This window comes from Lampetra fluviatilis, chromosome 10, assembly GCF_964198595.1.
Source record: "Lampetra fluviatilis chromosome 10, kcLamFluv1.1, whole genome shotgun sequence".
NCBI classification, from domain to species: Eukaryota; Metazoa; Chordata; class Hyperoartia; order Petromyzontiformes; family Petromyzontidae; genus Lampetra; species Lampetra fluviatilis.
Genome location: NC_136284.1, coordinates 1,168,296 through 1,194,556, shown reverse-complemented (window position 1 = coordinate 1,194,556; position 26,261 = coordinate 1,168,296). Strand labels below are relative to the sequence as shown.

At 51.1% G+C, this 26,261-nt stretch overlaps 1 protein-coding gene and 1 pseudogene across 2 annotated transcripts in view; both read left to right on the top strand.

Annotated features, from left to right (window-relative positions):
- The window catches only part of LOC144934359 (gap junction gamma-1 protein-like), a 7,011-nt pseudogene extending 3,322 nt beyond the window's left edge, over positions 1 to 3,689 (top strand). The window contains exons 4-6 of the transcript XR_013637154.1: positions 467 to 471; positions 1,022 to 1,169; positions 1,280 to 3,689. The product of XR_013637154.1 is annotated as a gap junction gamma-1 protein-like (transcript). The remainder of the gene's footprint in view (positions 1 to 466; positions 472 to 1,021; positions 1,170 to 1,279) is intronic.
- Positions 3,690 to 4,249: 560 nt separating this feature from the next.
- The window catches only part of LOC144934358 (obscurin-like), a 121,169-nt gene continuing 99,157 nt past the window's right edge, over positions 4,250 to 26,261 (top strand). Inside the window, exons 1-24 of the mRNA XM_078860043.1 lie at positions 4,250 to 4,337; positions 4,546 to 4,731; positions 5,645 to 5,925; positions 6,464 to 6,522; positions 7,005 to 7,060; positions 7,643 to 8,580; positions 9,661 to 9,777; positions 11,244 to 11,403; positions 12,594 to 12,866; positions 13,337 to 13,609; positions 13,901 to 14,161; positions 14,282 to 14,587; positions 14,803 to 15,078; positions 15,550 to 15,819; positions 16,290 to 16,556; positions 16,808 to 17,074; positions 17,446 to 17,558; positions 17,903 to 18,056; positions 19,059 to 19,220; positions 19,567 to 19,854; positions 20,593 to 20,865; positions 21,640 to 21,906; positions 24,652 to 24,921; positions 25,352 to 25,624. Of these exons, the coding sequence (XP_078716169.1) occupies positions 4,250 to 4,337; positions 4,546 to 4,731; positions 5,645 to 5,925; positions 6,464 to 6,522; positions 7,005 to 7,060; positions 7,643 to 8,580; positions 9,661 to 9,777; positions 11,244 to 11,403; positions 12,594 to 12,866; positions 13,337 to 13,609; positions 13,901 to 14,161; positions 14,282 to 14,587; positions 14,803 to 15,078; positions 15,550 to 15,819; positions 16,290 to 16,556; positions 16,808 to 17,074; positions 17,446 to 17,558; positions 17,903 to 18,056; positions 19,059 to 19,220; positions 19,567 to 19,854; positions 20,593 to 20,865; positions 21,640 to 21,906; positions 24,652 to 24,921; positions 25,352 to 25,624 (5,878 nt within the window). The remainder of the gene's footprint in view (positions 4,338 to 4,545; positions 4,732 to 5,644; positions 5,926 to 6,463; positions 6,523 to 7,004; positions 7,061 to 7,642; positions 8,581 to 9,660; positions 9,778 to 11,243; positions 11,404 to 12,593; positions 12,867 to 13,336; positions 13,610 to 13,900; positions 14,162 to 14,281; positions 14,588 to 14,802; positions 15,079 to 15,549; positions 15,820 to 16,289; positions 16,557 to 16,807; positions 17,075 to 17,445; positions 17,559 to 17,902; positions 18,057 to 19,058; positions 19,221 to 19,566; positions 19,855 to 20,592; positions 20,866 to 21,639; positions 21,907 to 24,651; positions 24,922 to 25,351; positions 25,625 to 26,261) is intronic.

Genomic DNA, 26,261 nt, shown 5'->3' with positions numbered 1-26,261 from the left:
ATCTCGTCTCAAACAATTCAAAGGGCACCCCCAGTGGCAGTTGTCCCTATGTGGTACAAGGTGACTTAGCACGGGCCTGTAAGTGGACATTTTTTGGCAATCAATTGAGTAATTTGTGGATTATTTTTCAAATTTGGCAAATTTGGACCATGACATACAATGTCCTACTCTTTTCGAATGAGCTCACGGGATCTTTAACGTACATTGTGAAGCAGATTGGGAGCGTATCTCATACCTGTCAACCCCTGATCAGTGCTTACCTTATTACAGACCAATTCAGACCTTATAGGTCACCCCGTGCCCTTATAATTCTCAACGTTCATCCTACAAAGTCCCATCAAAGGGGAGAAACACAAAAAAGATACATTCTATTTTGTTGGCCCGTATTCAAATGGCTATACGCCGTATGGACCTGAACTCAAAATTTCCCTGTCTAAGACTACGGGTAAACCGTATGAGTTGACAGGTATGGTATCTGCTTCACAGTAATAACCAGGGGGCCTGTCAGATTTGAACCATGAACCTCTGCAACAAGCGGCAAACACATTGAGTGCTGGAACTAAATATTGACCTTTAACGAATTGATAATGCACTACAAGGCCTCCAAGACAGTGTGTGCACGTTGTTGTGAATATACACCACGGTGATAAGATATGTGGTGTGGAAATGCAGGAGGGCAGTGTTGTCAAACTCCAGTCGTCACCCCACCCCACGTTGTGCAGCGCATGTTATCTGGCTTAATTGTAGTGTTATTTAATTGAACATTGTTTAGGTTTATGGTTAGGAATTTGCCCAACGCGTGTAATTGGATACCATTTATACGCACACCCTCACTTTAAATGTCTCCATTGCGTAGCAGCCTGTCTCAAGCCTGCCTCATCCATACACACCTCTCATGTTGGCCGAGCCGCTGCAAGATTACACATTCTAATACTGTTTGGACATCTCTTCACTCGCCATGCAGTACCGCTAACACATGTTTGTGAACGGTTTTAAGTTTCCAACTGATATATTTTTGTAGGTCAGCGGGCAAGCACGCAAAGAAGGTGACATCGAAGATAACGATGACTAACGGTGGTTATCGGGGAGAGCAACGGAGTCCGCGTGCCGTCAGCGCCCCCAGGCTACCTGACGGCCATGAAGCCCTCCTCAGACGGAAACTACACCAGGTGGATTTCACGAGCACTCTGTATACCGCACTGTACACGCACAGTATCAACTACATTTTGTTCAATTTTACTTGAACTAAAAGACCCTTCTTGAATTTCGACTCTTTCAGGGTACCAGATGGTAAGCTGTCGCTGAGGCAAGCTTCGGTGGATCCCAGCGCAATGTCACCGCAGGATTTTGGGCGGCTCCAAGATAACCTGCGCAACCTTCAGATGCAACTGGAGCTGGCCCTCAGGCCCCGGGGGCCCCCTTCAGCTCCCGCAAGCCACAGCCCATGCGTCCTGCAGTGTGAGCACGCCCGACACCGACATTGTCACGGTGGAGCAGAACCTCGCCAACGCCGCACAGGAGCTCCTGAAGTGACCGCCCGGTGCCGTTGAGCCACCACCACGTGGGTTGGCACCACCACCACGTGGGTTGGCGGCACCACCCCCTCAGACAGAGAAGTGCCTTTCGACCGATATGTATTCACATCGCTGCCCTTTGCCTCAGTACCTGTTATTTTGTCCTAACGCTGTCAATTTTTTTTAAAGAGGATTTTTTTACATGTATTTTGATAAGTAAACCACTTTTTTGCCCACCACATGTATCGTGATTGCACGTGATTATGGCTGTGGAACCTTATTGCCTTCGGTACGAAATTTAAGACCACTTGCACCAGCAGTTAGTTTAGTGGACTGAGAAGCTGGGAATGAAGAGTCAAGGGTAGTGGAGCTGACAACCACAGGTTACAGCCATAGCCACGTGTAATGGAAAGGTGGGAAAACAAATGGTGATCCATGCAAGTTGCTCAAAGTGTTACAGGTTTTGTTGAGCAAGGGCATAGCAATGTGAGGGATTTGGTAATTCGTTTTTCTATTTTGTTAGAACTTGTCATTGACTTCCTCCTTCTGAATATTCCTTATTTTAACAGAGAATGTAGCCGGATGCTTCCTCTAATTCCTCTGTAGGGTTTTTTTCCGATATGAGAGGAAATGTAAACCATGCCTTGATGCATTTTAATTTGGTTTCACCCTTAACGTGCCTTGGGTTTTGTATGCTAATTGATTTTTTTGGCATTGTTATCTGTTATGTCTTTAATACATTCCATTTACTTAGTCGTAATGCGCTGCTGTTTTGATTGTTTTAACTTGAAACGTTTTCTTTACATCTGAAAGTAAAAATGCTGCCATTTGGACACCTAGTCGAAGCTGATTACTGTAAACATATTTTCTTACGTATTAAAATAGAAGTTTACACTTTTTTTATCTACCGCAGTTGAAGTCACTGCCATGCAAATTACGAACGTGTCCTGGAGACCCCAGAGGATATGTTTTAAGCACCATTTGAACAAGCTCTCAATGCACGCGTTGGTGGTGTCCATGTTAAAGTTTGCTCTCCGCGCCAAGGCCGAGCGTCAAATCATCCCCCACCCCTTGTCGCCGATTGAGCCAGATGGCATTTGCACTCAGATGCCACCGCGAGAAGCCCCGACGGCGTATCCAGCGCGATGTTGCCCCCTACGGCTTTCACGCTCGCAGCAGAATGTGCTTGGCCACACCTGATGACGCCGGTTTGTTTTGATGTGCCCCCCCCCCCCATGCGGGAGAGTGGGGCACATCGCCGATGTCACGGTGCTCCCTCCGCTTTAAAATGAACCTCGCGTGCCTTTTGTTTGCAATTTCAAAATTAGGAATGTGTGTGGATTTTGACTTTTTTTTTTACATTTGTCTTAAAAGCATTATTTTGGGAATGCGTTAGTTGCTTATTAACGTACCTGTTTTGGGCTGTGGTACTTCAGTGCTACGAGCCAGTTTGTGTAAACACTTCACGTGAACATTTGCCTACACTGACATTTGTGTAGGGAGAATGGCTGTGCAGTGGGCAGCAGAGGGGTAGATAACAAATGCCATTGTTATACTGTAGTTCTAGGCTCGCATATCCATGCTCCCCACCTTCAACCCACACTGAGAACTGCGTGATATGGTCAAATAACCATCACCACCCACATGGCACGGGGAGGCCCTCTTCTAGCAGTGGATTGACCAAGGGTTGTAAATGTACATGTAGCTATACACTGCAAACGTATGGGAAAGTGCTACACGTGAAGTGTTTAATGTAACCGGCTACAGCATTCACGTCTACCCACAATTATGAATTCAGTAATTCCCAATTCGGAAATATGTCCACCTGTGTATAATCGTCAAATCAACATTTTGAAACATTGGCACACTCGGCAAGACGTGCGAGTTACATGCTACAGTTACTCCTATCATTGTCGTGCCAGTTCCAGTTATACTGGAATGGAACTATGGCCACATTCCAGGGATCCATGCGGCGTTTACCGATAATGTACTTGAAGTCTCTGATACTGGATATTCTGGTTTTCAAGATAAGCAGATTTAATGCAGGTGCTTGCTACTGTTTGTCTTAATTACTATCATGTTCCTGTGCTGTACATCTTTTCGATGACCTCATCAGTCGCTTCATTGGCGTTGCCACGTTGCGGTGCGCGCGTGGAGTGGTGCTTTGTAGTTTAATTGGGCTGATTTTTTGTAATAAAAGTAGATGTTTCTACACCACTGTCGGCTGCGTGGATCGTCACATCTGCAGTGCTTACACACACAGAGGGGCATTCTCCATGTGCCATGTCCACAAAAACGCCGGGGATCTTGGCCATCCTTTAGCTATGGAAGATTATTAACAAGCAAAACACCTTAAGATGCCTAGGCCTACGTAGGGTGTGTGCCAAGCTCGTCCGACACGCGTTTGAGGATTTTATTAAAAGCACCCAAAATGTTTACATTTATATAGTCCGATCTTAAATTGATGTTTCTGGACTCGCGGATTTAAAATGTACGAGGTTTGCGCAACCATAAAGTCGAGACCGCTAAAATGGAAGTGCCTGAGCTCAACTTTAAAGAACCAAAAAAAACGCTTCCAAACGGGCATCGAGGACGCGCGGTATAGGCCCGACTCTACAACATGAGAGGTATTTGTCATTTTGGCCGCATCGGCTTTGAGGTGCCGGAGCATCCGTGGGGATCCCTGCAGCCGGGACTCGAACTCCTCCACCCACGGTCGCTCGTCAGCCGTGAAGATGGACGCACCCGTGTGCCGACTCGCCCCCGAACAGACTGCGCACGAATGGGGCGTGAGGCTCCAAGGAGACATTGGCCCAAGCGGTGGTCGGGGAGCGGCGAAGTCACTTCTGGCCGCTTTGGGGTGGAGGTGGGGGGGGTCGTTGTCCATCCATGCGTCGCCTGTGCTGCGTGCAAGTTGACGAGATGTCTATTCACCGGTCATTGTCGAGGCGTCTGGCTCATCCCGTGCGAGGTTGCTGTGCGGGAGCCGTCTCCTGCACGCGCCTCGCATAACCCTTGGTCCCGTGTGCAGTGGCGCGCGTGGAGCCGTGGGGCTCGAGAAGTCTTTCCCATATACATCACATCAACGCCTACAGTTTTGGCAAACTATTCTGCATCGTGCATCGCCGCGTGGGAACCATCGGAATGCGTCTTCGGGAATCGCGCAGCAAACCCGAAATGTCAGCGGGCGTCACGGACGACCCCTGGGAACTGCCCTGTCATGTTCTGTCAGGCGCAGACCGCGAAGCGCGCTGACTCGCATCATCACCAACACGTCCACCGCCACTGCGCCCCACTCCACCGCTCAATATCCCCACCACGCGAGTACTCTTACCACCCCCACTCGTCCTCACCACCCTCACCACCACCCTCACCACCACCCCCATCTTCCCCGCCCTCACCGCTATCATCACCATGGTCGCCGCCACCACTTTCACTGCACCTCACAACCTCGTCCCATCACCATCCTGACCATCCTCGCCGCCCACAGCACCACAATGGCAGCTCACCACCCTCACTCGTACCATCACCACCCTCAAACATCACTCCCCTCATTGCACCTCGCCACCCTGATAACATCACCGTAGAGGCGCCACGGTGGCTATGATATATTAACGACCTCGCCTGGTGTACAGGAGGTCATGGGTTCGATCCCGACCCTGACGCCTGCTGCTGTATATTTGGAGTTTGCATGTCCCCCTCTCTCCCCGTGGTCGCGTGGATTTTTCTCCGGGTCCTCCGGTTTTCCCCTCCACATTTAGAAACGAGCGTTTACAGTATCTGACTGAATGCATTTCCAAGTGACGATATGCCACTTCGTTGAGCTATCGTTTGTGGCCAGGTCGCTTCTGAAAAATAATAATATCGAGCTCAGTGGGCCTTACCTCGTAAAATAAACAATAAAAATTGTCATCACACTCTCATCACCATCGCCACCCTCACTGCACCTCGCCACCTTCACCAGGTGATGATTCTGGCCCAGCAGAAGAGTAACTCCCTCGCCTAATAATAGGCGCAACTGAGCCGGCGGGGGTGCTGGAGGGGACGGGGGTAGGGAGGGAGGGAGGGGAGGAGGGGGGCGAACACGGGGGTCTCCTGCCCCGGGGCCGCCACGACCGCGTCCCGCTCAGGCGCTGCTAAATCTGTCCGGGACGCGGGCCGCGAGCCGCACTCCGCAGCATCACAGCCCCGGGCAGCAGGCGGGAGCGTGGGCGCAGGGTGGCCCGAACTCTTCTGCCGTCTCCCATCGCAGGCATGTAGCGGTGCCAGTCGGGTTCTGCAAAAGTCCGCGCGTAGTGGTTCTCAACGTCGGAGCGGCGCGCGTCTGGAGGGTTACCGCTGCGCTTGGAGCCCCGCGCGAGAGGGACACCACGAGAAGGCGGCAGGCGCCAAGGGGGCCGCCTGTCCTGCGGTAAGCGCGCTCGGAGCGTCGTGCGTGATGTTTTGCAATGCCCCCCCCTCCCCCCTTACCACCTCGCCCCTCGCTCGTGCCGTTCACACGCACCAGCCTCGCTCGGTGACCAGGTCTCGTATCGAGCTGCTGCTGCTGCTCTCCGCTTGTGGAGTTGCAGGTGCGCGTGGCCCACCCAGTCCGTGCCCGCTGAGAACAGAGAAACGTTACAAACCCTGCATGTTGCTCAACGCATTTCGCAACACGTAAATTATGTCTTACGTTCAGTTTTTTGCTCAGGTGCAATGCCAGAATTTGGTTATAAAGTATATGGGTGTATATATATATATGCCCCTAGCTCTGCATTTCAAAGTTGCATTTAACGTCACAACAAATTGCACGTTTCCTTGAGCGTCCAATTAATGCCTTGATATGTGAGGGGGGAAACCTCTGCCATGTCAACCCCCGAGTTGGCCGTGGAAGCCGCGTCTGGCCGTGCCACCCACGAGGCCCATGTCCTTCAAGGACCCTTCACTCGTCCGTGCGCACTGCGGCTCAGGCGCGCGACCACGGCAATCATTGCCTGGCGCCGCAGATATGCGGCTTCAGGGACGTGGCGTGATGAACACGAGCCCTACTCGTATCCAGCGAAGCGTCATCCATCACATCGCGGCAGTTTGGTCCTTTGGGAGAAATCCGGAGGCTGCGTGAGGACACGCAGCCCCAGAATGCAGCATGCATAATAGTACTAGTTTATTCAATTTCAAAAAGGCAAACCAACTTTATCGAGTGACTCCAGAGAGGATGGCGTTTTTGAGCACAATTCTTTGCGCGGTGCCTGTGGAGATGGAGACCTGGCGACGCGCTCACCGTGCGGTAATGTTGACGCAAATAAACGCGGGCGCAGGGCGCATGATCCCGCACAGGCAGCAGGGATGGCAATGGGTGGCGCGTGGAGGCTGCGCGAAACCCGAGCCCTGGGCCGCGAATAGATCACGCTGACGGCCGGGCCCGTGAGCAGTGCCGACAGCTGCCCTCCCCGGCCGCCCGCCCGCCTCTAAATCCGGGGCGCGGGTCCAGCCGCCCTGCCCCCGTTACAGGCGTCGAGGGGCGCAGCTCACTCCGCTCCAACAGGCTCCTCCAGAAATATCCGCCCGTGCCTCACGATGAATCTGCGCGGCGCTTTGTACACCAATTGCGAGTGATGTCAGCCGGGGCATACGGTGGTTTACACAAATTGAGGACACATGTGCTGGTCGGATCCGTGCACTGCTCACTGGACTCCAATGCCAGGTCGAGCTGCGTCCTGACCCAGCGCGTCCATTTCACGTGAAGTCCTCACAAACAAAGCACTGTGCAACCCCTAGTCTAAGCCCCATATGTTTGGATTCGAAATAACTATAATATTGATGCGCAAACGTTGCAATTTCCCTGAGCTCGCCTCCACTGTGTAACAGATTAAAGGCAATAACCTGGCACAATGAGGTGTTATTGATATCCAAGAGACTGCACACAGTCAGATCCTGAAAACGAACGTACATTTGTGGAAAACCTTCTGAAGCATTCCAATTAAGTCCACCATCCCTCTGGAGGGGGTAAAATTTGCATCACCTGGTGAGGTGCAACAGTAACCTTGCTTTTGACAGACCTAGACCCATCCATGGAAACATGGATTTGCCACCAGTATCCTGGGATCAGTGATTAAGATGAGCACCGTGCTATTATGTTCTGTTGTCAGGACAACGAGAGAAATCTGTGAAGATGAGCAGGAGAGCGGAACTGTTTGGGGGCGCACCGCGCTTCCTCTCCCGACCGAAGGCATGCACGGTGCCGCAGGGCCAGGATGCCACTCTCAGCTGCCAGATCGTGAGCTCCCCGAGTCCCACCGTCACCTGGGAAAAGGACAGCAAGCAGATCCGCTCGGGAGGCCGCTACAAGATTGTGGAGGAGGGCAACACATACCGCATGATGGTGCGAGACCTCATGCTGTCCGACAGCGGCCAGTACATCTGCAGGGCCCGCAACTACGTGGGCGAGGCGTACGCGGCCGTCACGCTGGTGGTGGAGTACACGCCGGGCTACAGGCAGGAATCGAGCGCTCCACTCCTGCCCCATGAGCCTCCCGCGTTCATCATGAGGCCGACCTCGCAGAAAGTCTCCCAGGGATACAGCGCCACGTTCACCTGCATGGTGAGCGGGCGCCCGGCGCCCACCATCACCTGGCAGCGGGATGGCAAGAACGTCGACAACTTTGTGGATAGCTACCGCTTCCTTACCGAGGGCAGAGACGGCATGCACACGCTGAAGATCAACAGCGTCCGCCCCAGCGACATGGGCACCTACAGCTGCAAGGTGAAGAACAGCGCCGGGGAGGTCAATGCGTCCGCCATCCTGGGAGTTCCGTCGGAGCAGATTTTGTGGTCAAAGCCCCCGTCGACGGCGTACGGCAAGAAGGAGGAGGACACACCGGCACTCTCGTACATGCACCGCAAGAGGTTCGACTATCACCAATATTCGAGCAACGCGTTGACATCTCGGCTGAGTCCCTACACCTCGTACCGGAGCTACTCGCACTCGCCCGTGCGTCCGCAGGAGGAGGCCTCCACCAGGTCCTACTCGCGATCGCCCAGCCGCTACGGCCGAGAGCAGCTGTCTCCGAGCGACGCAGCCACAATGGTAGGCACGGGAAGGAGCCACGGCCTACGGGGGCCACAGCGGTGTTATCCTTGTCACCAGTGTCACCGAGCCTCCACTGCAGACAAGCAAACTGTGTCAGCCTATAAATGAAATTGGGACCCATTTGGAATGAGATGAGATCTGTTCATATAGGGGTTCCATATATGTGCAGTACCATGTGAGGATTTATCATTGTTTAAAGAATGTTTCCAGTGATTTACAAATTTCCTGCACAATCCCAGAATGTTATGTCAATATTATTGTGCACAATTCTAATTCATGGCCCTAATAACAACTCCTTACAATAGCTGTATAGTTTTTACATGATGGGGGAAAAAATAATAGGTTTTATCTTTCGACAATACAACAGGTGGTGTTAAGATGCTCAAACGCCAAATAGATACATTTTGCAGGCATCAAGTCTGCATTTAACCACGCATATACGTGTGACAGAATATGTAAACAAACATGCTCTGACAATACATGCATTGTCTGTGAAACTCACTGGACTACATCAGAGGCAGCAGCCTTCTTTACGGCCTTGTCTCACCAGTGTTAGACTAAAGAACACCTTATTTTATTATGTTTATTTTTATTATCTTCTTATTTCCCTTCTACGTGACTACCGAAAGAACCAAGAATATAAAGAACACCTTATTTTATTGCCAGAAAAGATACCACCTATTCTTATTTTTCATAATTTCTGATACTGGTAAAGAAAGGTCCCATAGTTTATACATCTATAGCATAACACTATAATTTGAACAGGAAACAATATAACCATGAAATATAAATTATCTCAATGCATTGGCAATTGTCTCATGAGGATGAGGAGGCCAAGGAGGGCAGTGTGACGCGACAACAATCTGACTGCAAACCCCGTGGGTTCAACACACGCGCACACGTGTGTTGAACCCCCCGTGTGTTGAACCCCCCGTGTGTTGAACCCCTCGTGTGTTGAACCCCCCGTGTGTTGAACCCCCCGTGTGTTGAACCCCCCGTGTGTTGAACCCCCCGTGTGTTGAACCCCCCGTGTGTTGAACCCCCCGTGTGTTGAACCCCCCGTGTGTTGAACCGCAGCGTGCAAGAAGCAAGTCGCCCATTTACCGGCAGGAGGCCCGGGCCCCCCGCGCCCCCTCCCCCAGCCGCCCCGGCAAGGACTACCTGTCGCCTGCCCACACCACCTCCAGCTACCGGGTAAGAGGGGCCACATCCATCTTCGCTCCCACGCCGTGGTGCCAAGAGGCAGCTGGATTGTCCCTAGGAGAGTGTGGATGGAGTGCGTGTGTGCCCCCAGATTGCTCGTCCATGATACAAATCACGCATATGCATGGAGGTGATGTAATGCTTTGCAACTGTTTGAAAGCTGAGTAAAACATCAATCAATCAATATTTATTTTGCCAGTATTGCCCTCAATATAGTAGGCATCAGTGAACGTTTACAGTGGAACGTGAACGGCGCAGGATGCAGAGAGCAACAAGGAATACAAACACAACACCCGCCACGACCTCAGTGGCTCACACAGACACATTTGCATATTTGTAAATATTCCAGGTTCCTCTGGTTTTGTGTCTCCAGGTTTTGTGCAACTCTTCGATCAATGTGGCCGGTTTAAAAAAAAGTCTGAGTCCCTGACTGCAACACGGCGTTGTACTGGACTCACTCACTCACTGACTGAGTCCCTGACTGCAACACGGCATTGTACTGGACTCACTCACTCACTGACTGAGTCCCTGACTGCAACACGGCATTGTACTGGACTCACTCACTCACTGAGTCCCTGACTGCAACACGGCATTGTACTGGACTCACTCACTCACTGACTGAGTCCCTGACTGCAACACGGCATTGTACAGGACTTACTCACTCACTGACTGAGTCCCTGACTGCAACACGGCATTGTACTGGACTCACTCACTCACTGACTGAGTCCCTGACTGCAACACGGCATTGTACTGGACTCACTCACTCACTGACTGAGTCCCTGACTGCAACACGGCATTGTACTGGACTCACTCACTCACTGACTGAGTCCCTGACTGCAACACGGCATTGTACTGGACTCACTCACCGGGATACATGGCAGCACGGGGTCACGACGCCCTCCACGTCAACCAATACGCCACAGCTGTCCAAGCACCTTCAGTTGGGACTTCAAAATGTGTTGAGTGCCTGAGCAGCAGCCAGTTGTGCCTGGGCCGACTACAATTTGATGGATATTGAATCATCTTTACGACAATAATAGTGACCCTCCGTTATGAGCAGACAGAAAGTGCAAATGCCTAAAGGCCCACAATTTTTTAAAAGTGTAGGCCAGTTGAGTGCTTCCTACTGCTCAAAAGTCAGTGAGCAACTCTGTGTGAGTCATTATGCCCCAAGCACCGACCACTCTGCAGTGGCATTCACAGTGCACGAGTGGGTCCTTGTACACAATGCATTTTGCGCACATTGAAATCTGCGCGATTGGTTTGTGCACATCCGTGTTTGAATCGTTTGCACATGCCGTTTATTGAACCTCTTAAGTATGCTGAATTGATAGAAGTTGAGTGAGTCGTTGACCCTAAATTGCCCAGGCACGTCGAGTGGTTTGAGCGAGTCAGGCCGAACAGTTGCAGCACTGCGGACCAGCGCGTGTCTGCTTTGTGTTCGCCGTGCCGGGCAGCAGCCGGGCAGGAGTGCGTCCCGGTCTCCCGTGCGCCTGGTGGAGGAAACACCGGACACCAGGATGGGCTCCTCGCGCTACTCCACGGAGAATCTGCTCAAGACCACCAAAACCTTCACGGTACGCAAGGCACCACTGGGACGCTGCGAGCGGCGGCTTGGCACGTTTTTATCGACCTCCAGTTAAATGTGTGAATCACAAGCTTCGGTGGTGCACACAAAAATGCCTAAATATATATTACGGCTGGGAGGCTTAGGAGGCCGTATAAAATGGCAGGGTGGCTTAGGAGGCTAAAACTGATGCTGGCTCCGAGCACTAAGCTGACACCACTCAAATTCTGGGTTTGAATCCAGGCAGCCACCTTAGTTTAGTGGAGTGAATTGAAGGGCGCAGGCTAACCGCCATGCGATAAAAGAATCATATAAAACTTGGTTTAAGGCTTGAATGACATGTGACAAACACCCTTTGCAGGGTATTTAAATGTGTGCTTCTATTGTGACTAAACGCACACATTCAAGCGCTCAGTCCTGCTGTGGTTCTGTAATGTCATCTTCTGCGGCTGTACCCTGAGAAGGTGGTGTATTACTCACTGCAAGAGTTCAAAATAGAAATATGTTCATTTCGTAACATGACACAAATTTCACAAGTGTAATATATTATTTGGAGAAAAAATACATGTTTTATATTTTGAACGTATGTATAATTTGGCTTAATTATACATTTTTAACAAAGCTCAGTTTTATATATTGTACCTAGGCTTTCATGACCAATATTAAGATTCAGAATTAGTTCTTTTTCGTGTGATCGTAGAGGTGTAATGTATTTTTTTTCAACTATCGCTCTCGACCACCCGACAGAACCAATCAAATCAAGTTGTCACGTGTGTTGATTTCGTGTTTTAGCAACCCATAATGTTAAAAAGTCAGCATAATTTAGTCGATTTATCCTGTCAAAATAACCTGAAAGAAACTAATCACGAGCTATTTTCTTACTCACCGCACAACAACTTTGATAATGTTGTTTGTCGCTTTCCACTTGGGACTGTACTAAGCAACAGTTTTTTTTTTTTATCTACGAGCCCCCATTTAAATTGTCTTGACCGCAATTTCGACTGCATGACAAGGAACCTGGCAATTGTTTGGTACACCAGTCCTGGAGTTGGCTTAACTTAATTCATTTGCCGGTATATCAAAGTTGAAATTCAAGGTGAGCCCAGCATATGATGGCTTTACTCCAGCAGTAGCTCAACCTGCACATGCAAATCCACCCAGTGGCTGAGCCCAACCCTGTCTGCGACATTATTGAGCCACCGGTCTGGCCGTCCCATCTCGTTACCGGTAACCCTGTGAGCCCGATTGTTCTGTGCACGCTCCGTGCAGGTCACCGAAGGGAAGCACGCGCGCTTCAGCTGCTACGTGACGGGCAAGCCGAAGCCAGAGATCGTGTGGAAGAAGGACAGTGAGATCATCGTCCCGGGACGCCGTCACCTGACCTACGAGGACGACGACGGGTACTTCATCCTCAAAGTGCTCTTCTCCAAGCAGTGCGACAACGGCCTGTACACCTGCACGGCCACCAACGTCGTGGGCAAGACCTACAGCCCCGTACAGCTCATCGTGCACGGTACTTACCGGGGAAGGCGCAGCCTGCATCATTGAATATATACTGTATAATGCATCATCATCATCCTGCGCAATGGCCATGGTCTATCCACTGTTGCCGCGATTCGTCAAGCTCCTGCATTGCCATTGTGCGTGTCATTGCAGCTCACAAGCTGAGCTCGTCATGCCTTCTCCATTGTGGTTATTCTCTTGTGGATGTTCTTTCATTTGGCTGCCATTCCATTCATCATCCATTGTCCATCATCATCAGCGTCCCTTGTAGCGACTTGTCCTATCCAAGCCCACTTACTTAATTTAACCGTTAATATGATGTGAGTTACATTGAGTCATTGGCCTGGCTACTCACACTCTGTTTTCTTTTTCAGCTGTGTCCTTCTAAACCAGTATTTTGTTTTGTTCAGTGAACCCGTCGTTGTACTCAGCGTGACGTGGCACCCGGAGGGTGACGGTCGCGAATCTTCCCATCTGCAGAGCCACGGGTGCCCTTCAGGACCAAGCTGCGTGATGTGGAGGTGCGAGAGAAGGAGTCGGTGACGCTGGAGTGCGAGGTGCCGCACCGCGGCGTGAAGGCCAGCTGGTACCTGGAGGAGACAGAGCTGGAGCCTCATCCGGACAAGTACGTGATGGAGGAGGATGGGACGATGCGCCGCCTGACGATCTGCAACGTGACGGCGGACGACGAGGCGGTGTACGTGTGCGAGATGTCCGAGGGCAGCCGCACCGTGGCCGAGGTCACCGTCAAGGGTACGTGCTGGTGGTGCCACCCGAGACCTCACGCGCCGCACGCGTTTCGGCTTTGTTGTTGGGGTTTTAAAAAAAATCTTAGGCATAGTTTATCACAAGCAGGGCTTCATTTCTCACTTAATATTTTCTCGGTCGCTGGTAGACCGGACTATGCACGTGACTAGTAGCCACAGCCATAGCAAGATGAATACTTGATGTGGAGTGCTGCATGTGGGGGGGTTTTGCGGGTCACGAACCTCGACAGATCGTAAGCGGCCACTCTCCGATGTTGCACTGTGCTGCTCGCGGCAGGGGTGATTGTGAAAAAGCTGCCACGTCGGCTGGAGGTACGAGAGAAGGAGACTGCTTGCTTCACTGTGGAATTGAACAAGGAGGGCCTGGAGGGTCGCTGGCTCCAGAACAACGTAGAGATCCGCCCTGGCCCCCGGGCGAAGGTGGAGGTCTCTGGGACGAGTCACACGCTGAGGCTCACGGAGCTCACGCAGCAGCAATCGAGCACCATCGTCTTCCTTACGGGGAGCTCCAGGACAACCTCGCAACTCGTTGTCACCGGTGCGTACCTCACCAGAGAGTGCCGATTCTATCCGTCGGAGCAATGATTCCTGTAGTCGACGGGCGGTGATAAATCCGTGGAGGTCAGCGTGATCGTGGCACTGTGTTTTGTACTTTCAGCGATCCGGTACGCCCCGCCGGCTCCGCCGACGGATGCCATTGCAAGGGCGCAGTCGGAGAGCTGGCTGCTGCTGAGCTGGTGCGCACCTCCCGAGCGGAGCCGTGCCCCCGTGGAGGGATACGTGGTGGAGGCGAATCGCCTCGGCAGCAGCGTGTGGACACGCTGCCACGCATCCGCCAGCGTGCCCGGGCCCGAGTTGCTCGTGGAGAACTTCTCCAAGGAGGGCGACTACCAACTGCGGCTCTCCTCTGTCAACGCGGCAGGGCGCAGCCTCTGCGTCGACATCCCTGGAACGTACTACATAGGTCGGTACGAGCTGTGCCTGTCAGCTTGACAAAGCAGTGGGGCTTTTTTAATTAAAAGAAAAAGAGTATATTTGTTGTAACTATGTAACATGCGTCGAATGCCATCGTTACAGCCACTTTGAGTTGTATGCGTCACTTGGCGCTCGTTACAACAACAACAGAGGCGGTGCGGCGCGACCGCTGACCCGCGGTTTGTTCCACCGTGCGGTGCGCAGTCCCAGCAGCGAGGCCGATGGCAAAGCCGGGTGCCCAGCTGGAGGTGCGCGTGGAGGCCGGCGGGCAGGCCGTGATGCGCTGCGAGCTGCTCGACGCGGGCGGCGCCGTCGAGTGGCTGAGGGATGGGGAGCGGCTGGAGTCCGGGAGAGGTTTCCTGCTGGAGGAGGACGGCTCGGTGCAGCGGCTCGTCGTCCAGCAAGCGAGCGGCGCTCACGCCGGCACCTATGTGTGCCGCTCGCAAGGCGGAGACGCCGCGTTCCGGCTGCAGATCACAGGTCGGCTCCCGCACGCTGCTGCGACGCCACAGGCGAGCCGTGCTTACGGGCGCGAAGGGTCAGCCGTTGTTTTATTTGACCTGTCATTTACTGGTGGTTTCCATTGTTTGTCATTCAACAGAACCCATCGTTGCATCGTCAGCTGCCTCGCAAGTACAAGGTTAGTTGCGCATCTGCGGCCGTCTGGAATGTTCTTCCTTCTGATATTAGGAAGCCACTGGAGCTATGCACTTTTAAATCTAAATTGAAAACTAATTTCTTTAGAACTGCTTTTTTGTGTTGAGTTTGTTGTCCTACCCCCGCACCTCGACTTAGCACAGTTGGCTATGTATGGTGTGGAAGAAACTCAACATACATACATGCACGATGCACGATTGAACTTCATCATCAAGTGTCCGTGCGTGAAGTTGACGAGATGCAAGCGGTACCAAGAGGTGACAAACGATTCTGCCCGTCTCCCCATCTCGGCAGACTCTGTGACGGTGTCGTTCAACACGGGGATCGCCAGCAAGGTGGCAGCCGAGGGCGAGGAGGTCACCTTCAGGTGCTCCGTGTCACCGAGCGACGTGGCGGTGAAGTGGTACCGCGAAGGAGTGCAGCTCAAGCCCACGAGCCGCATCTCCATCTCGGCGGAGCCTCCCTGCCACTGCTTGACCTTCCACAACGTGAAGCTCTCCGACACCGGCGAAATCAAGGCGGTGGCGGGGAGCATTCGTTCTACCGCCAAGCTGCAGGTGCAAGGTGAGCCAGGGGGATGCCCTTGCTGGCTTGGATCAAGTCAAAGCGATCTCCTGCTGTTCAAATGAACACGGAGGCAGTGCTCATCTCCCGTTTACAGCCCTGAGCCAGTGGTGGAAATTCCACAATGTTATGGCAAGGGCAAGTCTTTTCAAAGGACATCTACTGTTGTTCCTTCCCACAGAGGGAGTCAACCCCCAACCAGAATTGAACTCACAGACTTCTGATTGTGAGCCACTCGCTCTGCTGCTGAGCCACCTGGCCGTTAGATGACGTGTCGATGTCACGGGCAGTGTCCTGCCTTCATTTGATCATCTCTGTTATAGAGTTGTAGAGTGAAGACTAAGCCCTATCGAGACTTTCGCTTTAATTGTCTTAACATCTTTATTCTCTTATACCCCTCTTGGAACGATCAGTAATTTATTTTGTGCTGTCTCCCATGAACCACGTTCGTTTTTTGCGCCTTCCCGCAGAGGCTGTGATTTCATTCGTGCGGAAACTTGGCCCGGTCGAGGTGGAGGAGCGGCAGACGTTCGTGCTTGAGGTGGACGTGTCCAAGGCCTCGGCAGAAGTGAAGTGGACGCGCAATGGCCTGGTGATCCAGCCGAACAAGCGCTTCCTGTTTGAGGCCGACGGCTCCCGGCGCTCCCTGACCATACTCTCGGCAGAGATGGGCGACCGAGGCCTTTACTCATGCGAGACGCTGCATGAGAAGACCCAAGCGAAAGTGACCATCCAACGTGAGTGCAGTGGTAGTTGTATTGCCTCAAAACGTTGTGGAACTTGTCACACGCACAATTTCTGAGGGAAACCACACGCGGGTAGGCAGCCGGAACAGGCGTCAACAATTTCCAAAGTTCTGTGAGCCTATATTTGTGATGTATGGCCAACTCCATTAATTAGTATATATCTAGTCATTGGAATATATAATCGTGCAATCAGATATTGTCGACACATTCCCACGTGACCCTGCCATATTCCACCCCCGCAGCGCGTGCAATCCGTGTGGTGAAACCCCTGGAGCCTGTGACCGTGATGGAGAAGGAGGCCGCCACCTTTAAGTTGGAGCTCTCCCACGTGGGTGTGGAGGGCCAGTGGTCGAGGGACGGCATCCGCTTCCGGCAAAACAACCGATGCCAGATTTCCACCTTCGGGAAGTCGCACAGCCTGACCATTTTGAGCGTGCGAGAGGACGACGTCGGCATCATCGCGTTCCAGGCTGAGGGGGTGCGCACGTCAGCGCAGCTCACAGTCGCAGGTAACGTGATCCCAAAGTGCACCGCTTTAGCTGGTCCGATATTCACCGACACGAGGCTTTTGTTTTATTGGTGCGCCGTATTCAAGAGTGCGTGCAGATATAACCGTGGCAGAATTTGCGCGCATACGCCTCTAGAAATTTTCCGCAGCCTGCAAGGGCGCGTGGCCACGCGCGCAAAGAGCCATCCATTAGCCTTGGCAGGATCGCCGCTCACGAGCAGCCGGTGCCCTCGTGGGCCGTGCCTGCACAGGTTCACCCCGCGGTCGAGAGATACGCAAACTCACGAGGCCACACGTCGCGCACACAATTACGCCACCGGTGGCTGCTTGCGGCTGTGCCAGAAGTGCGCTCTTGTGAAACGATGTCAACAGAATCGCCGGTGACCTTCACGAAGCAGCTGCAGGAGACGCACGTCCCTCACAAAGGCAGCACGGTGCTGGAATGCGAAGTGTCGCGTGCCAACGCGGAGGTCAAGTGGCTCAAGGTGATTCGTCATCAATTTCACTTTCATTGCCTCGACGTGTTTGCTGTAAATTGGTGTTGATAATAGTGACTTCACCTGTGGACAGGGTTTTGTGCACAATTCAGCTTTGTAGTTCCGTTTATTCTCATTTGTCCTTGATTATTGTCCATATTGCATTGTTTTTGCTCGGTGTAAACGGTCTGCCATGGCTTCCCCACCAATATATTTTCTTGTGATTATCTCAAACAACTCTTTGAGTCAGCGCCTTGAGAAGTGCCACGTGTGAGGCGCAGTATAAATAATGAGGTAATAAGTGATGATGATGAAGATGACAGCAAGGTCAACTCACGTGAGCCCACCTTCAGGACGGCTCGGAGCTGAAATCGGACCAGCGCATCCGCGTGGTGGGGCACGGCGTGCGGCGCTCTCTACGCCTTACCGGGTGTGAGCCCCAGGACAGCGGCTTCTATGTGTGCCAGGCCGACAAGAACAGCACGGCGGCGACGCTGCACGTCCACGGTACGGCACGGCCACACGCGCACGCATGTCGCACTCCACTTACACCACGTGGGCATCGCCGCTCACGGCAGATGCACGCCCACTGTGTAACCTCACGAGGCAAGACAAGCCTGCTCATCTCCTGCCTGGTCACCCTCATTGGCAACAGTGTCCTCCTCCTCGTCACTCGCCCGCTCACAGCATCACTCACCCCCCTCCCCCACCTCCGATTAGCATGGTTGGCTACGTACGGTGCGAAAGAAGTTCAACATGCTGTATATACATTACATCTGTCAACCTCGTTCTCCAACGTGCTGTGATTATAACAACAAAATCACAATCATTTACAGCCCTATATCAATACGCTATTAGATGAAAACCTCCCCTCGCCGTGTTGGGCAAGGAGGGTGTCTGGCCGCAATTCGCCCTGCTGGTCAGTGTGGGTTGGTGAAAGGAGGGGGTTTCTAGGACCGATCCAGATATCACTCATCACCCATGATAGCCACGGCCAAGAATCGACCCGAGGTCGCCAGGTTCATAGCGCAGCACGCTAACCACTGCGCCACCACTCCCCCGCTGGCTGCGATTAAGTAATATTATTTAGGAGCAAGTAGGAAGGTTGCTGAAGGGATAGATTGCCGGCTATAAATGGGCTTTTATTTTCAACGGTGGTCTATTAACTGTGTAAAATCAACAATGCATGGCGGTCCACTTGTAGCTATTTGCAGGAGGCTGCGGCGTGCTGACTGAGTCAGTAAATAACAGAGGTGCTGAGTTGATGTCTGACCCTGATGAAGCGGTACTGCCTGCGAGTGCCGACCCCGCCGTGTCTCTCATGGGACGCGGTGGGGAGCTAAAGGCGCCTCGTCGATGCCCCGGCGGCTGCTCGCCTAATGTGGCCCTGCGTGAGGCGATGATGTAGTCACGTTGTGTACGGTTTGGGCTCCCATTTTCCAAAGGTCCCCCACCCCCCGAGACTTCCCCGACGGGTCACGTTGCCAATTCTCGCCCTGCCCTCTGCAGCGCGCGAGATTCGCATTCTGCGAGGCCTGGAGGACCAGCTGGTGAACGAGAACGACAATGCGGTGTTCGTGTGCGAGACGTCGCACGACGACGTGGACGTGCAGTGGCTTCTCAATGACAAGAAGCTCCGCTCCAGCTACAGCGTCCGTATTCGCCAGGAAGGCGAGTGGCGCTCGCCAAAAATATTCATGGGACTTTTAACGACGGTGCTCTTTGTTCGTCGATGGTTGTATGACCCGAAGGCATTCTGTCTCTAATGGTTCTAAATTCCTCGTTGCAGGGAGAAGGCATATTTTGACAATGAGCAACGTGGAGCCGGAGGACGCGGGAATTATCACATTTATAGCAGAAAACGTCACCTGCAGGGCCAAGCTGCTGATGATAGGTAATTTATCAAAATGCCTTTTACTGCCAGCAACCCCTTGTAGACCCCGCACGCGATTCGTAGCCACGAACGCGGCTTGACAGCTCGCCTAACCGACCCTCTGCAACGTTGTCTGCACCGCAGAGCAACCCGTGCGGTTTGTGAAGCCGCTCCGGGACAAGGTGGCGATGGAAAGGCACAGGATGCTGCTGGAGTGCCAGGTGTCGCGGCCCAGCGCCTCCGTGCGCTGGTTTCACGACGATGTCGAGCTGGCTGACTCGGAGGCCGCGGGCGACGAGGAGCCGCGCGTGCAGCTGCTGAGTCAGGGCTGCTACCGCCAGCTGCTCATCGTCAGCGTCGTCAGGAGCGACGAGGGCTTGTACACCTGCGACGCTGGCGCCGACCGCACCTCCGCAAACCTCTTAGTCGAAGGTTTCACTGAACTTTCTTCCTTGTTGTTCGTGCAAACGCGAGTTTTTGCACATTTGTAGAAATCATGGCGTTCGAAAGATGTGCTCCCCTTTTAAAATGAATGGGTTTTTCCGTGTTTAGTTTGTTGTCCTTCGCCCGCACGTACAACAATAATGAACATGTGAGCAGAAAATAACAAGAACATTAGTCGTAACATGTGAAATGACCCAATGGATGCGTGAGTCGCACAGTGAATAATGAAATCCACATTGCTAAATGTTGTGTGTGGATTACTCTCCAGCATACAAGTGCTGCTATTGCAGCACTAATAAATTGGCACCCTTGTTTACGTGACCACTTTTTTAATTACCTGTGTCGGGTGGAGTAGGGTGTATGACAAACATTTTACTTATACGACATGACCCAATAAACAATCATGAATCCCAATATTGGTCGCAAGCGCCCGCGTGTGCAAAACATGCCGATGGCAGAAGGGAGCCGTGTTCTCAGCTCTGTTTGAGAGTGGATCTAGGTGGGGGATTCTTTTCTGTCCTCTCCACTGTGATGCTTGCCAGATTGCGACACCAAATATTTCACACACAAAATCCATTTTGCAGGGGAAAAGCATCCTCCGTTTTGACGCGGCGCTAGCGAACGTTCATTCACTGCAACTAATTGGCGAACGTGATGCATTGTTAGCGGTGGCGTATTTTTTAAATTATCATCTGCATCTTTTTTTCTCTTCTCTGGTCGGTGTAGCGCAAGAGATACAGGTGTTGCGGCCGCTGTCCGACGCCGAGGTCACGGAGCCGGAGGGCGCGACGTTCGAGTGTGAGCTCTCCGCTGATGAGGTGAAGGGCGCCCGCTGGAGTCTCAACGGCGACGAGGCAAACCTGGCCTCTCACGGAGCCCAGACGGAGCAGGATGGCGCGGTACACCGCCTCGCGCTGCCGTCCACGCGCCACGACATGGCCGGCACCGTCTGCTTCACCGTCGGAAAGGCTAAGACCAGCGCCCAGCTGATTGTGCACGGTAGCTGCCGCACGTGTCTGTGCGTCTCACCCATATCTGCGGCCGTCTGGAACACTCTTCCCACCGATATTAGAAAGCCACTGGAGCGATTTGCTTTTAAATATAGGTTGAAAACTCATGTCTTTAGAACTACTTATTGCGTTTAATTTGTTGTCCTTCCCCCCGTACCTCCAGTTGGCACAGTTGGCTACGTACGGTGCGAGAGAAGTTCTACAAACATAACGTGCATTTCCACACAGCAATCAGTGGCGGAGCTATCGAGCGTGCAGGTGGTGCAGCTGCACCAGGGCCCATGGATTGGACAGGGGGCATCATTTTATTCCTCATGCCAGGGGCCACGCCAACCACACTACGCCACTGACAGCAGCTCTAGAAGGCATTCCCTCATTATCCCATCCCCGGCGACATGCGGAGGGAACTGCACAGCAAATGTATTTTAATATATCATAATGTAATAGTTGCACAGGAAGCATCTATAAGACGATAGGATTACGTTTTCTTATTTGTCCGGACAGACTTTCTTACAGCCCTGACCAAATCGATATAACTAGCAGTTATTGTCTGGTTGGTTTTCATGAATTGGGTACAACACCAGCATTACCATTATTGTAACATAATTTTGGTCACAAAGTACATTTAACGATAAATTTTACTGCTGAAATTAAGTTGCTTAAAATCCTCCCACGATGGCGTGTGGCACAAATATGGGTGTGAGTCACCTAGCCGTGAGCGTGTGTGATGCGGCCTTGGGTTTCTGCTGTCCGGGATGTGTAGAAACGCCAGTAGGAGTGGTGCGAGAGCTGGAGGACAAGACCGTGACAGCAAATCGCTCCGTGACCTTGCACTGCGAGTTTGGTCGACCGGTGGGGCAGCCCTTCTGGTACTTCGGCAGCAAGCGGATCGAGGCGTCGGACAGGCACGAGATGAGGCACGAGGGACCGACGGCCTTGCTGACGATCCACAAGGTGCGCAGGAGGGACGCGGGGACCTACACGTGCCGCGTCGGCGAGACACGCAGCACCGCCACCATCGGCGTGAACGGTGAGCCTTCCCCCGCAGCACCGTCCCTCCATCGTTGTGGTACGAACAAGCACGATCATTTGCAGTCATTTGCTATTCTCCTGCTAGATAAAGGATTTCTCATGGTTTGTAGGTCATGTGAGTTGTTTGACCATACTTCACCACGCTTTTTCGTGTGGGTCGGTAATGTATGGGGCTCAGGACTCGTTCAGGGTTGAAAACTAAATTCTTTCAAACTACTTATGTGTTTAGTTTGTTGTCCTTCCTCTGCTCCTCCACTTAGCATGGTTGGCTATGTATAGTGTGAAAGAAGTTCAACATACATACAGAATTCTAGATTTGAAGCTTTCGTGACTGAAAGGATTAATACTCTTAGGTTTTTTTCGGTAAAGTCACGTAGGTAAAAAATAAAAAATAATAAAGATAATAGAAAAAATAATAGAAATAAAATAATAAATCACGACGTTTCGGAGGCAACACAAGCTTCCGTCTTCAGGTGAAACCGTCACAGCACAATTGCTGTATCAAGTAAAGAGAAGTCCCAAGAGACTGGTTAAGGGGGGAGGAGCCAGGATGGGCCGCGGGAGAGGAGTTGTTGTGAGATGGTCAGTACGGCTGCTGGGACTGAGCCTTTGTAATGTAGATGGCAGAAGCAGATAAGCAAGCCAGGACCAAGCCGCCCCTTGCTATGCTGCTGGATGGGTAAAACTCAAAGCAGGCCACCAGCGTGTGAAAAAAGAAGCTAAACATGAAAAAACAAAACTGGCTGTCTATCAGTAAACTGTACGGTAACTAAAGAATAGTACCTGTCAAATAAGATGGTCCAAATAAGTGTAGTTAAATCTTTTTTGCATGGTTAATAACATATTTCCAATGATTACTCAGTTTGTACCCACCATCACGGTTGAAGTTATGTCTGTATTTGTATATCTGGATGGCTTCGTGTACAAACCTTTGATGGTAGCCAGAAGGTTTGCAGAGCACCTTGGTCTCGGAAAAGACAATCTCATGAGAACCCACAGCGTTGTAGCAATGATCGGCAACGGCGGAAGACTCAATTTTGCCGTGTTTCAGATCTGACTTGTGCTCGCGGACACGATCAGAGATATGACGTTTCGTTTCCCCAATATAACAATCACCACAGCTGCAACTCAGTTTATAGACTCCAGGGTATTGCAAGTCAGGAATGACATCCTTCACAGATGGAATTAGATCACGGATTTTATGTACTGTACTGAATCGGACTTGGATCTTAGGTTTGTTTAGAATTTTTGAGATATTTTTGGTCACGCCTGCTATGTATGGCAACGTGATAGTTTTGATCGGAGTTTCAAGTGGCTGTTTCTGTATGGTGAGAGAAACATCTTGGTGGATGGTGCGGTCAGAGTATCCGTTCATCCTGAGGGCCCGATGTACATGTCTTAATTCACTGGCCAGGTGGTGTTGGTCAGAAATGCCATGAGCTCTGTGGTATAGTGTTTTGATGAGATAATTCTTTTGAGACGGGTGGTGGTGGGAATCAGGTTTCAAGTAGGAATCTGTGTGGGTGGCTTTCCTGTAGACAGAATGTCCCAAGGATCCATCAGGTCTCCTCTCAAATAGAATATCTAAGAATGGTAGTTTGCCATCTTTCTCCACTTCCATGGTGAATCTGATGGATGGGTGTCTAGAATTGATGTGGTCCAAGAAGTGGTTCAATGCTGGTAGGCCATGTGGCCAAATGACGAAAGTGTCATCCACATACCTCTTCCAGCTTGTGTTGCCTCCGGAACGTCGTGATTTATTATTTTATTTCTATTATTTTCATTACTTATTTTTATTATTTATTTTTTACCTACGTGACTTTAAAGAAAAACCCTAAGAGTATACATAGAGAAAGCACTCACCACTGATGTTAGACGTGGCCAGGAATTTAACTGAGGTCGCCGGGTTTGAAGTACAGCGCGTTATCCACTGCATTACCACTCCACGTGGTACTGGACCATCAATTATGCATGGATTCTCCTTTGGGCATGAAACCCAGAAGCCACATTTCCTGTCAAGTGGTTGAGTTGTCCAGAGAAAATATAGCAACATAATGTCTGCTTCGTGGACATTTAATTCTTGGAGAATTTGCTGATGCTGTAAATCACCCAGTTGCGTAGAACAACAATGAAACTTGGAAATGTTAGCAGTGGATTACAATATCACGCGTGAGGCATTGATTAAAGAAGTCACAACGAAGCAGCTCGGTGGCTGTGGCGAGCAGCACAACAATTCACAGGGCTGCGGTGTCACAAGCTGCGGAACGATTTCCCCTGTTACTGCCGCCCACAAATATTTAGAACATTTGATATTAGATTTTCAAGTCATTTGTATTTGATTTTAACGTTTCATTTGAAATCGCTGTCATTTAATTTAGTTTACTTAAATATTTTTATATTATCTTTTATTCACGTTTTACGATGCATGGTACAATCCAACAGTTAACATACTGCCCAACGTTATAGGTTATACGCACCTTTAATTACAGAGCCTATCGTTGGAATATCACAGGGTTGGTCGTTCTTTGCTTTTAATGAACACAAGTGGGGTAGGGAAAGGAGGAGGGATTTTTTAAGTGACTTTTAAAATTATTTATCTGTTGCATTAGTGGTCATATCTACCGATTTTGCAGTTTTTACGTGGAAACTAAAAATGTTTGCGTCGGAAGCCCTCCGAAGTGAAATGCGAATCCTGAGGGGGTTTACCCTGGTTAAATAAAGACGGACAATGTCGCCCCTTCAGAGCGTCAGCTCGGGGTGTTGGGCAAGATGCGCGACGTGGCCGTGGAGGAGGAAGGCACGGCCGTGTTCGTGTGCGAGCTCTCTCGCGCCGACGTGGAGGACGTCGCTTGGTTCCTCAACGCCTCGCGCCTCGTGTCCAGCGAGCTGAACGAGATCAAGCGCGATGGCAGCAGCCACACGCTCGTCCTGCGAAACGTCACGGTGGACGACACCGGGACCATCGTCTTCACAGCGGAAGACGTGAAGGAGACCGCTCAATTGCACGTGCGAGGTCAGTGTCGCCAACGTTCTTCATAAATCCCGAACTTTATTGACTTGATTGAGATTCTTCTTTTAGCTCAAACGAAGTGGTGAAATGCAGCCCATCATTGGGCATTGAGATCTACGGCTGAAATGCACCTTTAATGTCAATTATTATTATCATTCCTCCCAGGGCCGGTAAAATAGATACTACCTCGTGGGGGAATGAAGAGAGGTTAACCTATGGATAGAATCGCTTCTGCCATAGGAATGAGGAATTTCCACTATTGTCTCGGGGTATTAAACAGGAGATGAGTGCTGCCTCAGTGGTCATTTGTATAGGAAATCAATCAAAGTGGTCATCAAATCAATCACTCTTTTGAAGTCGGGAGAACGTGGCCGTGAGCGGCCAATCACAGAATCACAGCTGAGCTGTTGGAATACTTCTCCCGCGTGCGCAGAGAAGCCGGTGGTGTTCACGAAACGACTGGAGGCAGTGAGCGGGGAGGAGGGCGGCCAAGCGGCACTGGAGTGCGAGGTGTCCCGGCCCGTGCCACCAAGCGCCATCGCGTGGAGGAAGGGCCCCCACACGCTGCACCCCAGCGACAAGCACGAGCTGCTGCAGGCTGGCCGCAGCCTGGGCCTGTTCGTGCGTCGCCTTCAGCCATCCGACAGCGGACAGTACTCCTGCGTCGTGGGCAATGACACCACCTCCGCTTCTCTGCACGTGCAAGGTTACTTCAGCGATTAAGATGTTTAGATTTTACTGGGGGGTTTTTTTGTACATGAATTGATGTTTGTTTGTGTTGGTTAACAATCGCTCCACAGTGTACACCAGTATGTCCAGATGCAGCCAGCAAGTATTTGCGATGTGGTTCTGAATTCAAGATTCCCAATACATCTTTCTTGTCAACCTCGTTAATTTTTCATGGGGGTTTATTTGTTGACGTGTTGAACAAAAAGTAATAATCGTTTAAAATCAATGTTGTTAACAATGACAAAAATATATATTTGTTATATTTTGCTGTTTTGTGCAACATTTATGTAAACTATAAACTATTAAAAATAAATTATTTTCCCAGGGAAGACCCATTGAGCTATATAGCTCTTAAACCTTGACTTAAAGCTTGTGTGACTGCAGGAATTAATATTCTTTGGGTCTCTTGGTAAAGTCACGTAGATAGGTTGAAAGAAAATAACAAAAAAAGTTTTGATCACAACACAAGCGATCGTTCTCCTGATGACAATTACTGGTGTTGTGATCAAAATGTCGTAGTTTTTTATTATTTTCTTTCAACTTATCTACGTGACTTTACCGAAAGACGCAAATCATATATATAGCTCTTTTTCAGAAGCGACATGGCCATAAAT